The sequence below is a fragment of the Dipodomys ordii genome, unplaced genomic scaffold, assembly GCF_000151885.1.
Source record: "Dipodomys ordii isolate 6190 unplaced genomic scaffold, Dord_2.0 Scaffold78, whole genome shotgun sequence".
In the NCBI taxonomy this organism is placed as follows: Eukaryota; Metazoa; Chordata; class Mammalia; order Rodentia; family Heteromyidae; genus Dipodomys; species Dipodomys ordii.
In genome coordinates this window covers 5,272,001-5,288,443 of record NW_012267294.1, presented here as the reverse complement: position 1 = coordinate 5,288,443, position 16,443 = coordinate 5,272,001, and the positions used below count along the sequence as shown (strand labels likewise).

The 16,443-nt window shown below is 45.4% G+C and overlaps 2 protein-coding genes across 2 annotated transcripts in view; both read left to right on the top strand.

The window, feature by feature from the left end:
• The window catches only part of Ap4b1 (adaptor-related protein complex 4, beta 1 subunit), a 13,699-nt gene extending 9,798 nt beyond the window's left edge, over positions 1–3,901 (top strand). Inside the window, exons 7-9 of the mRNA XM_013024624.1 lie at positions 2,228–2,435; positions 2,638–2,919; positions 3,148–3,901. Coding sequence (XP_012880078.1) covers positions 2,228–2,435; positions 2,638–2,919; positions 3,148–3,575 — 918 coding nt within the window. The 3' untranslated portion in view covers positions 3,576–3,901. The remainder of the gene's footprint in view (positions 1–2,227; positions 2,436–2,637; positions 2,920–3,147) is intronic.
• A 1,547-nt stretch (positions 3,902–5,448) lies between these two features.
• On the top strand, positions 5,449–10,710 carry Bcl2l15 (BCL2-like 15). Its single transcript, XM_013024621.1, is given in 5 exon segments — positions 5,449–5,904; positions 8,300–8,331; positions 9,110–9,301; positions 9,303–9,401; positions 10,436–10,710. Coding segments are annotated over 5 exon segments (576 nt in total). The 5' UTR covers positions 5,449–5,789; the 3' UTR covers positions 10,574–10,710.
• The last annotated feature ends 5,733 nt before the right edge of the window (positions 10,711–16,443 follow it).

Genomic DNA, 16,443 nt, shown 5'->3' with positions numbered 1-16,443 from the left:
TCAGCTCAAGGCTAGCACTCTACCACTTGAGCCACAGCGCCACTTCCAGCTTTTTTCTTTTTGCTTATGTGGTGCTGAGGAATTGAACCAGGGCCTCATGCATTGCAAGGGAAGCACTCTACCACTGAGCCACCTTCCCAGCCCCTACAAATTCTTTTATACCATTGCTCTCCTGAACATTTTAAAGTCAGAGATTTAGATCATGGAGGATTTTTTTTGTGAGTTGTGGGGCTTGAACTCTGGGCCTGGATGCTGTCCCTCAGCTCTTCAGCTCAAGGCTAGCACTCTGCCACTTGAGCCACAGTACTACTTGAGCCACAGTGCTACTTCTGGTTTTCTGGTGGTTGGTTGGAGGTAAGAATCTCATGAACTTTCCTACCTGAGCTGGCTTTGAACTGTGATCCTCAGATCTCAGCCTCCTGAGTGGCTAGGATTATAGGCGTGAGCCACTGGTGCCCAGCCATGGAGGATTTTTTAAATTATAACTTTATTGTTATTAAGATACTGTACATAGGGATTACCATCTCATAAGTTAGGTCACAGGTATGTGCTTTTTCCTTCACCCTCCCCCTAGTTTTCCCCTCCTCTTCCTGCCCACAATTGCGTGGTTCATTTTCTGCATAGTGTCTACTGAGTATCATGCCTGAATCATTTCACCCTTCCTCCTTCCATTTATTTCTGTGTCCTCCATTGCCCCTCACAAGACAGAAAAAAGAACAAACAAAACAAAAAGCAAAACAACAACCATCACTACCAACACCAACAAAAATTCCGTGTTTTTAATCCGAGTGCCAGTGGCTCATGCCTGTAATCCTAGCTACTCAGGAGGTTGAGATCTGAGGATCATGGTTCAAAGCCAGCCCAGGCAGGAAAAGTCCATGAGACTCCAATAAACCACCAGAAAATAGGAATTGGCACTGTGGCTCAAGTGGTAGAGCCCTAGTCGTGAGCTGAACAGCTGAGGGACAGTACCCAGGCCCAGGGCTCAAGCCCCACGACTAACCAAAAAAAAAAAAAAAATTACTATTTTCATGTCCTGAAATTAATTTTAGTAAATAATATTTTAAATGTTCAGAGGTATTATGCCATTGTGTTCTTCTCCTACAAGTATTTTAAGTGTTCAGAGGTACTGCTGGGCGCCAGTGGCTCAACACCTGTAATCCTAGCTACATAGGAGGCTGAGATCTGAGGATCGCCATTCAAAGTCAGCTCAGGCAGGAAAGTCCGTGAGACTCTTAGCTCCAATAAACGACTAGAAAACCAGAAGTGGTGCTGTGGCTCAAGCAGTAGAGCGCTTGCCTTGAGCTGAAGAGCTGAAGGACAGCGCTCAAGCCCAGAGTTCAAGCCCCATGGCTGACCAAAAAACAAACAAACAGAGGTGCTCTCCTCTAAGAGTATCTTCTTTAGTCTTTTTTTTGGGGGGGGGAGGGGTTCCAGTCATGGGGCCTGAACTCTGGGCCTGGGCGCTGTCCCTCAGCTCTTCAGTTCAAGTCTAGTGCGCTACCACTTGAGCCATAGCACCACTTCCGGCTTTTTTTTCTGTTTATGTGGTGCTGAGGAATTGAACCCAGGGCCTCATGCATGCAAGGCAAGTGCTCTACCACTGAGCCACCTTCCCAGCCCCCATTTTTACTTCTTAAGAAGTCTCTTTTTACCTCCTTTGCCCATTTAGTAATTGGTTTATTCGCTTTGGGAGGGGTTAATTCCTTGTATGTTTTGGATAGTAGGCCTTTGTCAGATGTATTGCAGGTAAATAGATCATGAACTTTTAACTGAAATGAGAACCAGAATTATTTGTGGAATTTTTAAGCTTGAGTATTCCCTTTTGTTTTTTGTTTGTTTGTTTTTTTTGGGGGGGGTCCGGTCATAGGGCCTGAACTCTGGGCCTGGGTGCTGTCCCTCAGCTCTTCAGCTCAAGGCTAGCACTCTACCACTTGAGCCATAGTGCCACTTCCGGCTTTTTTCTTTTTGCTTATGTGGTGCTGAGGAATCGAACCCAGGGTCTCAGGCATGCAAGGCAAGCGGTCTACCACTGAGCCACCTTCCCAGTCCATGAGTATTCCCTTTTGTATTAGCATTTCTTTTCCTGTTTGTCATAGTATAGCAGTGAGAACCAATATAATAATTATACCTTGTCTGCTGGAACTCAGGAAAAGCGAAAGCAGTCATTGTCTACTTACATCCTAGGCCGCCCAGGGCTGAGCTCTTGTGACTTGCTCATTTCTAGGGCAAGCAGGCGCTTATTTGGTTACTTGGTGTCCACGGGGAGAGAATTCCCAACGCTCCGTATGTGTTAGAGGACTTCTTAGAAAACGTGAGGTCGGAGACGTTTCCTGCCGTGAAGATGGAGCTCCTTACTGCCCTGCTGCGCCTTTTTCTCTCCCGCCCTGCCGAGTGCCAGGACATGCTGGGCCGCCTGCTACACCACTGCATAGGTATGAGAGGCAGGCTGCCCTCCCCCAGCCTGGAAAATGCCCGTAGCTTTGTTTGCTGAGTCAGTTGTCCTGTCTGGGACCTGGAAGAAAATGTTAGTGCTTCCTAGTGTCTTCACTTTTTTTCTTTTTTAGTTTGCACATGGTAGGAGGATAGCATGGGCTGTTTGTCTGTTTTTATTAACTGAGTCTTGTGTCATCTCAGAGGAAGAAAAGGATATGGCTGTTCGAGACCGAGGGCTATTCTATTACCGCCTCCTGTTAGTTGGCATTGATGAAGTTAAGCGGATCCTGTGTAGTCCAAAATCTGACCCATCTCTTGGACTTTTGGAGGATCAGGCAGAAAGACCTGTGAATAGCTGGGCTCCAGACTTCAACACCCTAGTCCCAGTGTATGGCAAAGCCCACTGGGCAACCATCCCTAAATGTCAGAGGACAGAGCATCGTGGCCCAGAGCTTCCTCCCAGGACATCCTCTGCCACATCAGGTAAAAGCAACTAGTCCTTACTTATGTCTTCATCTCCTGTAATGACTGGTGGAAAGTAGAGTACCCTAGCTAAGATTGTCCCCTGCGTTATGAAGCCTTTGAGCAAGAAAGGAGTTCATCCTTGGTTACGAATCCAAAGACAGAGTCACACAATATATTTTGAGGACGGTAGAATAAAAATGTAGCTTATGCAGATTATCTTCTACAAAAGTTTTCTAACTCCTTTAGGACACCTGACACCTGGGGAGAGCAAGGAGACACTACAAGAACTTCCTGATTCTGATGCTTTGGTACTGGTCCCCAATCACCAGCTTACTGCTGAACATTTTGAGAAGACTTGGCTTAGCTGCGAAGTAACTCATCAGCAGGCGCTGCCTTGGCGGGGAGCGATCCATCCAGACGCTCTGCAGACGGCCCTGCAAGTGGTGAACATTGAGACCATCGCAGTGAGCAGGCCTGGGGCTCAGCCGTGGAAAGCCTACCTCAGTGCTCAGGATGACAGCGGCTGTCTGTTCCTAACAGAACTGCTGTTGGAGCCTGAGAACTCAGAAATGCAGATCTCGGTGAAGCAAAGCCAGGAAAAGATGAGCTCACTGAGCAGTTTTATTTCTGTATTAGAAACTGTGATTGGAACAGTTGGGGACATTAAATCGTAACGGATTCTTGCTCCTTTCCCTAAGCAGATGGACAGCTATCAGAATTTCTTAGGTTTTCCTCATTAGATCTGCTTATAAGTGCAGGTGATATTAGATGCAAAGGAGAGTGGGAAATTTAGGAATGTGGACCCTTTTTTAAAGTTTTTGTCCAAAGACCTGCTTACCTCCTTCTGCCTAATGGTAATGATAAACCCCATTTACAGTAATGGTATTGTAGAGATGATGTTGGTTAAGAGTTGGGGATGAGGTGGGGATAGGATTGGGATCTTTTTCAAATCAGTTTTGAAGGCTAGGTTACTTATTAAATATGCCTGACATCTGTGGAATCTGATGGGTCATCATTTCCAAGAGGTCATCTTTTCTTCAGGGAACTGACTGTTCTCATATTCCTAATCATCCTTTTTTAGGCAAGGGTCCAAAGTATTTCGTGTGGTATCTAAAGTATTTCTTCAGTGTCATATCTCAGCATTATCAAAGCATCCTCTCTTCTGACAGAAGTAAACTGCATGCTGGGAAGGTGGCTCAGTGGTTGAGAGCTTGCCTAGCATGCATAAAGCCCTGGGTTCAACTCCTCAGTACTACATACACAGAAAAAGCCAGAAGTGGCACTGTGGCTCAAGTGGTAGAGTGCTAGCCTTGAGCAAAAGAAGCTCAGGGACTTCTAGATAATTTATTTTGCAACACATTACTGCACAGTTGTAAATAACTTATGTACTGTAACATCACTTTCAGTTATGTGTAAAGAAATTAATTAATTAAAAGGTTTAAAGAGAAAAAAAAAGAAGAAGCTCAGGGACAGTGCCCAGGCCCTGAGTGCAAGTCAGGACTGGCAAAAAAAAAGAAGCAGCAAACTGCTTATAGTTCTCTGAATATTTGTTCTTTAATCAATATTAAAACTGGCTTCTATTTCTCTCCAGAATTTCTGCTTACCTTCATATCTTCCTTTAATTAACACAAGTATCTTTCAGTGTTCAGCTCAATTCAGTTCAGCTCTTTCTGGAAAATTTCTATGCCTTCATTAGGGTCTTGTTCAAGCTGTCAAAGCTGCTGGTATGTACCTTTAAGGGAACTATTGCAATTATTTTCTTGTCCTTTTATTTATACTGACCACTTCTTACACATTAAATCAGAACCTCTAAGAACAGATATCTCAGGCTGGGAAGGTGGCTCAGTGGTAGAGTGCTTGCCTTGCATGCCTGAGGCCCTGGGTTCGATTCCTCAGCACCACATAAGCAAAACAGAAAAGAGCCGGAAGTGGCACTGTGGCTCAAGTGGTAGAGCGCTAGCCTTGAGCTGAAGAGCTGAGGGACAGCACCCAGGCCCAGAGTTCAGGCCCCATGACCGGAACCCACCCCCCCCCAAAAAAAAAAAGAACAGATATCTCTGTCTCCGTCTTTCTAGTGCTGGGATTAGAGGCACATGCCAAGGCCTGGCTTTTTCCTGGCCATCATATATGCCATCCCTTCTCCTGCATACAGTTGTATTCCTCCCTGTTTTTGCTCAGTGACTCCATACTTACCCTTCAGAACTCAACCCAGATGTCAGCCTTCCCAACCATTGTATTGGCTTTCATGTTCTGATAGGGCATTTTATCTCAAGGACGCAGGATGTGATATGACTAGTCATTTAATGGCTATCGTTTCTGCTGGATTGTGAGCCCCATAAACACAGTAAACTGTCCCTCTGTAATTTTTCTGTGTCACTTTCAGTTCTGTGTGTAGTTCTCTGCACATAGGCGCTCATCAAATATTCATCATAGATTGTGATCACTCAGTGCCATGATCCAAAATTGAATGCTGTATTCGTTTTTAAACTTCAGAATCTTCCTTAAGTTTCATCACGAACAGAAAAAGGAAGTATCTCTTAATGAAATTACCCAAGAAGTTCTTCCTCAACTCTGTTTTACAGAGGGTAATTGGATATTGGCTGTCTGTAATGATAAAAGCTATTAATTAATCTTATGTACTAGTTGTGTGGTTCAAGATAAGGAACTGAAGTCATCAGCAGGTCTTCACTGGTGTAGGTGAGCTCTGGAGAGAAGGCTCACCTTTCTGAGCAGCTCTTTTGTAGAAAGGTCTAGGTCTGCATGTCTCGTGTGTACTTAAGAAACTTTATAAGAAGTAGATATACGTCTCTGTTTTTGAAATCTCTGACTTCCTGCTTAGCTGACAACTGATTATTTTGTGGGAAAGCAAAACTCAGCAAATACCTAAAATGAGCAACCTAAGTTTTGAGGAGCAAACAAAACACACCGTGAATGCTCTTTTCAAAGACTTCCTGACACCATTACAACCTGCTAACCAGAGTGGTGGAATGGAAACATACTCAGGTAAGACTCCTGGTGTCAGGTGGCAATGACATGTCCATAAGAGAATGGAGTCTGCTTTTTATTTCCTCCTAAGTTTCTAAAGGCAGACTCTAGCCAGGTGCTGGTGGCTCGCGCCTGTCATCCTAGCTATTCAGGAGGCTGAGATCTGAGGAGCATGGTTCAAAACTAGCTGAGGCAGAAATGTTTCAGTGAGACTCTTACCTTCCCATTAACTGCTCAAAAGAGCCAGAAGTGGCGCTGTGGCTCAAAGTGGTAGGCCTTAGCCTTGAGCAAAAGAGCTCAGGGACAGTGCCCAAGCCCTGAGTTCAAGCCCTCACCTCAACCTATAGAAAAATAGGAAGGCAAACCAAACTTTTAGCGACACTGGAGGAGAAATGAATTCTAAACGCAGGAAGACTGTCAGAGTATTGTTGTTAATATTTGTGTGTGTTCTTGGTACTTGGGTTTGAGCTCAGAGCCTCACTCTCACTTGGCTTTCATTTACCACTTTTGGAATATGGCTCTTACGGGGATGTTGCAGTCCTTGGGAGAGAATAGTACCACAATTGTTATAAAGACTAGAGAACTCTGCCCCGTTGCCCAGATCCTGAGCTCATCATCCCTCCCAACATTGTGACAAAGGTGTTTGCTCTCTCAGGAGAGTCTTGGCTCTTCCGATGTAGCTGTCATTGTTGGTCACCTTTGGATGTTGGGTGACCATTACAATGGAGACTTGGAAATGTCTGCCTAACACATTGCAGCCAGTCCAGAAAAGGTCAGGTTTTTATTTCTTGCTATTGTTTGCTGCTGTTCTTGTGTAATTTTATGACTAGGAGAGTTCAGTGAAACTTTGGGGTTTATCTTCATTCAAAGAAATGCCAGTTGCTAATCTTGTGTGTGTCTGTGTGTGCGTCCATGTCTGTGTCTATGTCTGTGTCTGTGTCCTGGGGCTTGAACTCAGGGCCTGCATGCTGTCTCTGAGATTTTTTTTTTTTTTTTTTGGCTGTGGGGCTTGAACTCAGGGCTTGGGCGCCATCCCTCAGCTCTTCAGCTTAAGGCAAGTGCTCTACTGCTTGAGCCACAGCACCACTTCTGGTTTTCCTGTGGCTTATTGGAGATAAGACTCATGGACTTCCCTGCCCAGGCTGGCTTTGAACCATGATCCTCAGATCTCAGCCTCCTGAGTAGCTAGGATTACAGGCATGAGCCACCAGCGCCCGGCATTGTCTCAGATTTTTTTGCTCAAGGCGAGTGTTCTACCACTTGAGCCACAGCTCCACTTCTGGCTTTTTGGTGGTTAATTAGAAATAAAAATCTTGGGCTGGGAAGATGGCTCAGTGATGGAGTGCTTGCCTCACATCCATGTGGCCCTGGGTTCGATTTCTCAGCACCACATACACAAAAAGTCAGAAGTGGTGCTGTGGCTCAAATGCTAGAGTACTAGCCTTGAGCAAAAAGCTGCTCAGGGACAGAGTCAAAGCCCTGAGTTCAAGCCCCATGACTGGCAAAAAAAGAAAAATCAGGTTTATTTGTCCAAACTAGCTTCAAAACATGATCCTCACCGGGTGTTAGTGGCTTATGCCTGTCATCCTAGCAACTCAGGAGGCTGAGATGTGAGGATCATGGTTCAAAGCCAGCCTGGGCAGTAAAGTATATGAGACTCTTATCTCCAATGAACCAGCAGAAAACCAGAAGTAGTACTGTGGTCCAAGTGGTAGAGTGCTAGCCTTGATCTGAAGAGTTGAGGGACAGCGCCCAGGCACAGAGTTCAAGCCCCACGACTGACAAACAACCATGATCCTCAGTTCTTAGCCTCCTGAGTAGCTGTAGATGTAAGCCCCTGTCATCAGGCCCAGTTGCTGGGCATTAAAATCTAAATGATAAAGAGATGGAACTTTGTGACTCTGTAGGCTGATCAAGCCCCATGACCAAAAAAACCCCCAAAAAACGAAACAGCCGAAAAAGGAAAACAAAACCCAGCCCTTTGAAACAGCCTCAAGCTCATTTGGAAAAATTTAAGTACAAAGAATTTCTAATTATTTCAGAATAAGGAACTGACATGATAATTGATCATGCCTTAATGTTATTATTTCCTTCAAAAAACATTCTTTTATATAACCACAGTCTAATCAAAACAAGAAAATTAACATTGATACAAAATCAGCAGATCCTTAGGTACCATTCAAGCTTTGCCAGTTCCCCCCAAAAGTACCATTTATAGCAGAAAGACTAGGCCAAGCGCTGGGCTCTTGGATCTACTAGAAGTGCTTTTATCTAGTAAGTGAAAGGCCTTAAGTTCAAACTTCAGGACTACAAAATACATATATCTGTCCAAATTATATATTGTTTAATTATCATGTCTGGCTGCTTCAGTCTGGAATAATTCCTCAGTCTTTTCTTGATTTTTTTTTTTCAGTTGTTCATGGGGCCTGGGTGTTGTGTATGAGCCTTTTCACTCAAGGCAAGTACTCTACCACTTTAAGCCACAGCGCCACTTCTGGTTTTCTAGTGGTTAATTGGAGATAAGAGTCTTACAGACTTTTCTGCCTGGGCTGGCTTTGAACCATGATCTCAGCCTCTTGAGTAGCTTGAATTACAGGTGTGAGCCACTGGCACCTGATTCCCTTCTTTAATTTTTAACAGAAGATCTTACACTTTCTATGACTAGCTTGGAATCAGCCATTCTCCAGGGACTTTTGTTTCTTTTAATGAAGAGTCATATGTAGAAACTAAGATCTAGGTATCCTTCAATATGTATGTATTCCCTTCTTGGCCTGCTTGGGTTCTGACACTCTGCCCTGACTGCTGTTGACTCCTTTATACCCCAAAAGATTTTTTGTGTGTGTCTGTGCCAGTACTGGGTTTTGAACTCAGGGTCTTACTTTCTCTCCTAGCTTTTTTTGCTTAAGGCTAGTGCTCAACCACTTCAATCATACTGCCACTTCGAGTTTTTTGTTAATCGGAACTGAGAGTTGCTCAGAAAGCTCCATGAGACTCTTATCCCCAATTAACCACCACCCTCCTTTAAAAAAAAAAAAAGCCGGAAGTAGAGTTGTGGCTCAAGTGGAGGATGCTAGCTTTGAACACAGTAACTACCGAGAGTGATCAGGTCCTGAGTTCAAGGCCCCAGGACCAAAGGGAGAAAAAGAAAAGTCTTTTGGATTTGTCTGCCCAAGCTGGCTTTGAACTGCGATCCTCAGACCTCAGCCTCTTGAGTAGCTAGGATGACAGGTGTGAGCCACCGGCATCTGGCCCCCCTGTACTTTTGAGTGCTACTCCACTAATGGCCATTCTGTCCTCAGTTGGAAGCTATACTCTGGCCTGGTATGCTCAGGATTCAAGCTTCTCCCATGAGAGGGCCTTTCTTGCATTGTTGGTGAAACTTCTTGAATCTGTGGCCCGTATGGCTCCTAAAAAATGTAGAGCAGCTGACTGCTCCAGTGGTACACGTAATCAGCAGGAACAAGATCAGTGGGACCAGAGCCATCCAAGAGTTCATCCAGAAAAAAGGAGGATGGGTGAGTTTCCTGGGAGACCCTGGCTTTGCTAGGTATTTGCACTGTTTAGCTAGTTATTAGGTCTCTGTATTATGACCCTTGTTTAAACTTGGAAACTAGTCTCAAAAAGAAGTCTCTTTACATTGCAGTATTTTGTTGCCAAGGAAAGAGGAATGGGCAGCAGCTCAGCTGGTAGGGTTGGGCTTCTCAGCCAAGTTGCTAACATGTCACGGACGTCCTCTGTATAACTAACCTCAACTTCAACACAGTCATTGAAATTCACTGGTGGTGTAGTTCTAACTGCAGCCTGACTTAACTCTGCTCCTTGGTAGATTTCTTTTTGTTGGTGGTGGTGGCTGAGGGGCTTGAACTCAAGGCCTGGGCACTGTCCCTGAGCTCTTTTTGCTACCACTTTGAGCCACAGCTCCATTTCCAGTTTTCTGCTGGTTCATGGACTTTCCTGCCCAAGCTGGCTTTGAACCACGATCCTCAGATCTCAGCCTTCTGAGTAGGTAGGATGATAGGCATGAACCACTGGCTTCCTTGGTAGATTTTTTTTTTTTGGGTCCAGTCATGGGGCCTGAACTCTGGGCCTGGTGCTGTCCCTCAGCTCTTCAGCTCAAGGCCAGTGCTCTACCACTTGAGCCACGGCGCCACTTCCGGCTTTTTTTTTCTTTTTGCTTATGTGGTGCTGAGGAATCGAACCCAGGGCCTCAGCCATGCAAGGCAAGCGCTCTACCACTCAGCCACCTTCCCAGCCCTCCTTGGTAGATTTTTAGGTCTTCTTTCTGACTTATTATTTTTTTGGGTGTTAATATCAGGGGCTTGCTTCTTTTCTCAAGGCTGGTGTTCTACCACTTGAGGCATGCTCCAGTGCCAGCTTTTTGTTTGTTAATGGGAGATAAGATTGTCTGCTCAGGCTGGCCTCAAACCTTGATCCTCAGATCTCAGCCTCCTGGGTAGCTGGGTTTACAAGCACCATGGCTTGGCTCATTCTGTTGTTTCTTGGACAGTTCCTAAAACCATCGCTTTGACTGTAGGTTTTCTTTTTACAGAAAGCTGGAGAGCAAAGAAGAGTAGTTCTTCTCTTGACTGGACGTACTGCCTCTTTGACTAATCAGGACATTCATAATTTCTGGTCATTAAAAAGACAAATAAATCATCTTTGCCTGGGCAGAACGCAACCTAGCTGAATAAAATGCAACCTTGCTGAATAAATTGTTTTTTACTGATTGGTAAAATTGGGAGCAGCTCCCAGGATTCTACAGCGCTTTTATACTTTTGTCTTTTGCATGAGATTTAATGAGGGTTTGTTGAGGCGAAGCCTTCTAGGGACAAAGTAATGACTTGTTATTAGTGACATTCCAAGCCACTGAGTAGGCCTGAAACACAGGACAATGGAAACTTTTTTCAGATTTAACCCAGTCTTGTCTGGGTAATTTATGCAGCCTAAAGGATCCTCAGGAAAGTTTTTAGTTGAAAATTGTTATTTTATGTTGAGTATTTTTTTTTTATTGTGAAAATACTGTACAGAGGGATTACAATTACATGGGCAAGATAATGAGTACATTTCTTCTCAAGCATTGTAGCCTCCTCCTTTGTTTCCCCTTCCCGTCCCTTCCTATCCTTCCCTCCCCACCCCCCATTCCCCCCACCAAAGTTGTAAAGTTCGTTTTTCGACATACATGTTGAGTATTTTCTTTCAAATGTATCCCTAAATTTCAAGTTGCTTTCACCTGCACAGAAAGGTAAACGTAGCTTCGTTTTAGAGTTTAAAGTCGAAGGCAGCAACTTATTCAGCTACTCTTCTATTAGAAAGGTTTCTGCATTTTGTCACCACAGGATGCAGGAAGTACCAGCCCACATCTGAGACAGTTGGACACAGCAGCATAAGTGAAGCCATCTGTGCAGAGCTTTTCTCAGTGTGTTTCTCAGGCCAGTTTGTGAACCTTATTAAATTGCTGATTAACAGTTGTGGCCTTGCCTGTAATCTTAGCTAATCTGGAAGTAGAGGCAGGATTATCTCCCGGCTAGCCTGGGCAGTTCTTGAGACTCAAAAATAAACTTTGAGAAAAAGGGTCAGCATTAGCTCAAGTGCTTACTTCCTTTTCCCAGACTTCAGCCACCCAACCCACACCTGCGCAGGGTCTCCGAGTTCCAGCCCCACAGATCCCCAGGGCCCGGGAGGCTGCCTCTTCAACTCTACAGGTGATCCTCATGAAGCCAGGTTTTGTGCAGGAGTTGGCAAGTCTTCTTTTGTAAATACTTGGTGTTTTGTCCAGGGCTGCCTTGCACAACAACAGAGCTGAATGGTGATGCCAGATCCCACACAGCCCAACAGAGCTGAAATATTGATGAGCTGCCCCTTTTTAGAAAGCCTTGCTGTTGTTACCTGCTCTAACTGTCTTGGTAACTGTCTTGGGCTGGGAAGGTAGAGTGCTTGCCTTGCATGCATGAGGCCCTGGGTTCAATTCCTCAGCACCACATAAGCAGAAAAAAGCCAGAAGTGGTGCTGTGGCTCAAGTGGTAGAGTTCTGGCCCTGAGCTAAAGAGCTGAGGGACAGTGCCCAGGCCCAGAGTTCAGGCCCCACGACCAACAACAACAACAATAACAACAACTGTTAGTCTTGAGCCACACCTCCACTTCTACATTTTTGCTTGTCAACTGGAGATAAGAGTATCAGATTGTGGGGCTGGGAAGGTGGCTCAGTGGTAGAATGCTTGCCTTGCATGCCTGAGGCCCTGGGTTCCATTCCTCAGCACCACATAAGCAAAAAGAAAAAAGCCAGAAGTGGCACTGTGGCTCAAGTGGTAGAGCGCTAGCTTTGAGCTGAAGAGCTGAGGGACAGCACCCAGGCCCAGTGTTCAGGCCCCACGCCAGACCCCCCCACCAAAAAAAAAAAAGTATCAGATTGTCTTCCTTGTTTTTTTTTTTTTTTGCCAGTCCTGGGGTTTGAACTCAGGGTCTGGGTGCTGTCCCTGAGCTTCTTTTGCTCAAGGCAAGCACTCAACCACTTGAGCCACTGTGCCACTGTCGTTTATGTGGTTTTGAGGAATAGAACCCAGGGCTTCATGCATGCTAGGCAGGCACCCCATCACCGAGCCACCTTCCCAGCCCCTACACCCAGCTTTTAATTATCTTTTGAATGGAACATCAGACCTCAGCAAGAGTGCTGACTTCATTAAATATAAATTGTTCAATGACAACTTATCAGTTGACATTTGCCATTTGGCATTCTGAAAACAAAGGCAGGAAATGCTTTACTGTGTGGTATATGGGAAAGGACTGAAGTCTGCGGCAGGCGAACCAAGGAACTTGACGGTATCTCCAGATGTTGTACAGAGCAGCGGCACACCAGGGATTCTACTGTGGATGGCATAAAATGGGACAGACCAGCAAGTTAGAGGTGTTTTGTAAGCTTCTTCTCTGACCATTACAAAAGAAGAATCTAGACCGTGTGCTGGTGGCTCACACCCATAATCCTCACTACTCAGAAGATCTGAGGATCAAAGTTTGAAGTCAGTGAACTCTTTCCACCAGTTAGTCATAAAAAAAGCCAGAAGATGATGGAGGGTGAGAGGAGGACACAATCAGAGAAAAAAAGGGTGAAAAATTGCAGCGGTGGGGCTGGGAAGGTTGTTCAGTGGTAGAGTGCTTGCCTAGCATGCATGAAGCCCAGGGCTCAATTCCTTGGTACCACATACACAAAAGGCCAGAAGTGGCGCTGTGGTTCAAGTGGTAAAGTGCTAGCCTTGAACAAAAGCAGCCCAGGGACAGAGTCTAGGCCCTGAGTTCAAGCCCCTGGACTGGCAAAAACACAAAACTACAGCACTGGCCGTATGGGACATGGATGAACGTGAACTGTGCAACTCGTGGGTGGAGGCAGAAGGGCAGGAGTGGGAGAGCGAGGGAACAGATGACACTGCCAAAGGGGATGTACTTGTCATCTGACTTGTGTAACGGTGCTCCCCTGTGTACAGAGGTACAGTTCAGGTGGCAGATCCAAGAGTACAAAGCTGGGGGGAGAGTGCCTGTGTCCTGAGGACCAGTGCACAGGAGAACCAAGTTCCTGCTAGAGGGGAAAGGACTTGTTTCCTTGGGCCCCTCCAGCTTTTCTGGGTCTCTCTCTGGCTCAGAGTCTTGGAGACCCCATTCCTTCCATAGCAGTGGTCCTGCCAGCTTCCCAGCTTGGGGAAAGGAGGGCATGAGGATGTCTATTGAACACAGTGGCACTCTTCAAAGTCCAGAAGCAATGTGTGCCAGGCAAGGGACCTTAGAGTAATGGGTGTAGTGAATAGTCAAGGCAATAGGTTTTACACAAGAACCTAACTATGTAATATGCCTGTTTTAGGTGCTGTGATGTATTTTGTTTGTTTGTTTGTTTTGGGTTTTTTGTTTTGTTTTGTTTTTTGTATGTAGCAGTATTAGGGCTTGAACTCAAGATCAAAGTACTTTCCCTTAGCTTTTTTGCCCAAGGGTGGTATTCTACCACTTGAGTAATACCTCACTTGTGTTTTTGCTAGTTAATTGGAAACAAGAGTCTTTGAACTGAGATCCTCCACTCTTAGCCTCCTGAGGAGCTAGGATTTACCAGCATAAGCCACTGGCACCTGGTTCTTTTAGGTGTGTTTAAGACCATTTCAAGCATTGGGGTTTATATAAATGTCATAGAAGACAGTATCATTGATAAACTTACTGCGAAGCTGAGCCTGAGTTTATAAGTTCTTGTAGGGTGTGTATACACATGTTCTTGCATGCACACACACACACACATGCAAAACAGTCTGCAGAGAGTATTTTTCATGTCTTTACAATAAATTCTAAGGAACAAGGAACATGTGAAGAAACTCAGAAAATGTCTGAAGCCATATGTAAATAATACTTCAAGGACCCAGGGTAATTGAAAATAAGAGTTAGATGGAGTTAGGGAGAAGTGCTGGCTTGGTGGCTTTATTTTTAGCTTGATCAAAGGTAAGAAAACAGAAGAGGTGCTAGAATGAACAAAGTCTATACCATGTGGGTGAGGACGGGTTTATGATGATGAATATGAATTATTCCTGTAGCCCACCAGGATGGGTTTGGTTCCTTTACATGGAAGCAAAGTTATAAGGAATTCCATCCAGCTTCCATGGCCAGGAAATTCTAGAATGGAAGAGGTCTCGGCAGGAATATCACCTGAGAGTTCACTGCTGCAGGAAAGTAGACACACAAATGGGAAAGATGCTTAACAGGAATGGTAAAGACGTGTTAAATCTAAATGGTACTGAGAAAGGACAAGAGAATGAGTATGAAGGACTGTTTCACAGATAACTTGTAACCCACATTAGCTCAAAGGTCCTCAGATGAAGGGAAGGTGAGAATAATGAATTAAAGTTAAGATTTTTTTTTTTTGATCCATCGTGGGGCTTGAACTCTAGGCCTGGGCACTGTCCCTCAGCTCTTCAGCTCAAAGCAAGCGCTCTACCACTTGAGCCACAGTGCCACTTCCGGCTTTTATTGTTTATGTGGTGCTGAGGAATCGAAACCATGGCCTCATGCATGGGAGACAAGCACTCTACCATTGAGCCACCTTCCCAGCCCCTAAAGTTAAGATTCTCCCAGGTAAACGCTCTGGCACAGAGAAGGTGCTCTGAGAAGCTGGAGCGGGTGTCCTCTCTCAGCTGCCTTGATCATCACCATGGAGATCTCCTTGAAGTTGTTTGTTGTCTCCTTCCTAACTTCTGGGATCTCTCTCTCTCCTATCTCTTTCCTTCAACTCAGGGAGCCTAGGTGCTGTCCCTGAGTCTCTTTGTTCAAGGCTAGTGCTCTAACACTTGAGCCACAGTGCCACTTCTGGTTTTTTTCCTGTGTATGTGGGACTGAGGAATCGAACCCAGAGCCTCATGCATGCTAGGCAAGCTCTCTACCACTTAGGCCACTTTCCCAGCCCTGACATTCTGGCCTCTTGGTGACTTCCAGTTGCCTGTCGGCTGCCTTTTTTCTGAACCCTCGAGCCAGCAGTGAAATCACCTCTGCCTCACTTCCCAGGTGCTTATATACCAGCTCAGTCTTGCTGGTTTTGGCAGTGTTTGCAAATCTTATTTACTTATTTTCATTTTTTATTTTTTGTCAGTCATGGGCCTGGAACTCCAGGCATGGGAGTGGTTCTTCTCTTAAGCTCAAGGTGAGCACACTACCACTTGAGCCACAGCACCACTTCTGGTTTTCTGGTGGCTGATTGGAGATAAGAGTCTAAGGGATTTTACTGCCTGGGCTGGCTTTGGATCACGATCCTCAGATCCCAGTAGGTTTATAGGTGTGAGCCACCAGGTGCAAATCTTATTTTGTTTGTTGGTACTGGGGCTTGAACTCAGGGCTTTCTGTTCTTGCTTACCTGTTTTGTTCATGGCTGGTACTTTACCACTTAAACACAACTCCATTTCCAGTTCTTTGCCAGTTAGGAATACAAGTCTCTTGTCTACCCTGGCTGGCTTTGAACCACAATCCTAGATCTCAGCCTCCCGAGTAGCTGGGATGACAATGGGAGTCACCGACACTTGGGTAATTTTTTTTTTATTTTTATTTTTTTGTCGGTCATGGGACTTGAACTCTGGGCCTGGGCGCTGTCCCTCAGCATTTCAGCTCAAGGCAAGCGCTCTACCACTTGAGCTACAGCGCCACTTCCGGTTTTCTGGTGGTTTATTGGAGATAGGAGTCTCTCCTGCCCGGGCTGGCTTTGAACCGAGATCCTCAGATCTCAGCCTCCTGAGTAGCTAGGATTACAGGCGTGAGCCACCAGCGCCTGGCTTGGGTAATTTTTTTGTGTGTGGGGTGAGTACAGGGGCTTGAACTCAGGATCCCACGCTCTCACTGGGCTCTTTCTACCACTTGAGCCATCCCTCCATTTCCATTATTTCATCAAAAGTTCCTCATTTCTCCATGATACCTGCTGACCTTCACTGGTGACTTGTTTCCTTTCCTGACTCCTGAGCTTCCCACATGATACAAATGAGTCAACGTGCTGGCCTTGGAAAAGAATTACGCTCCCACTGCCATTCTGTATCTGTAAGAACAACTGTGAAC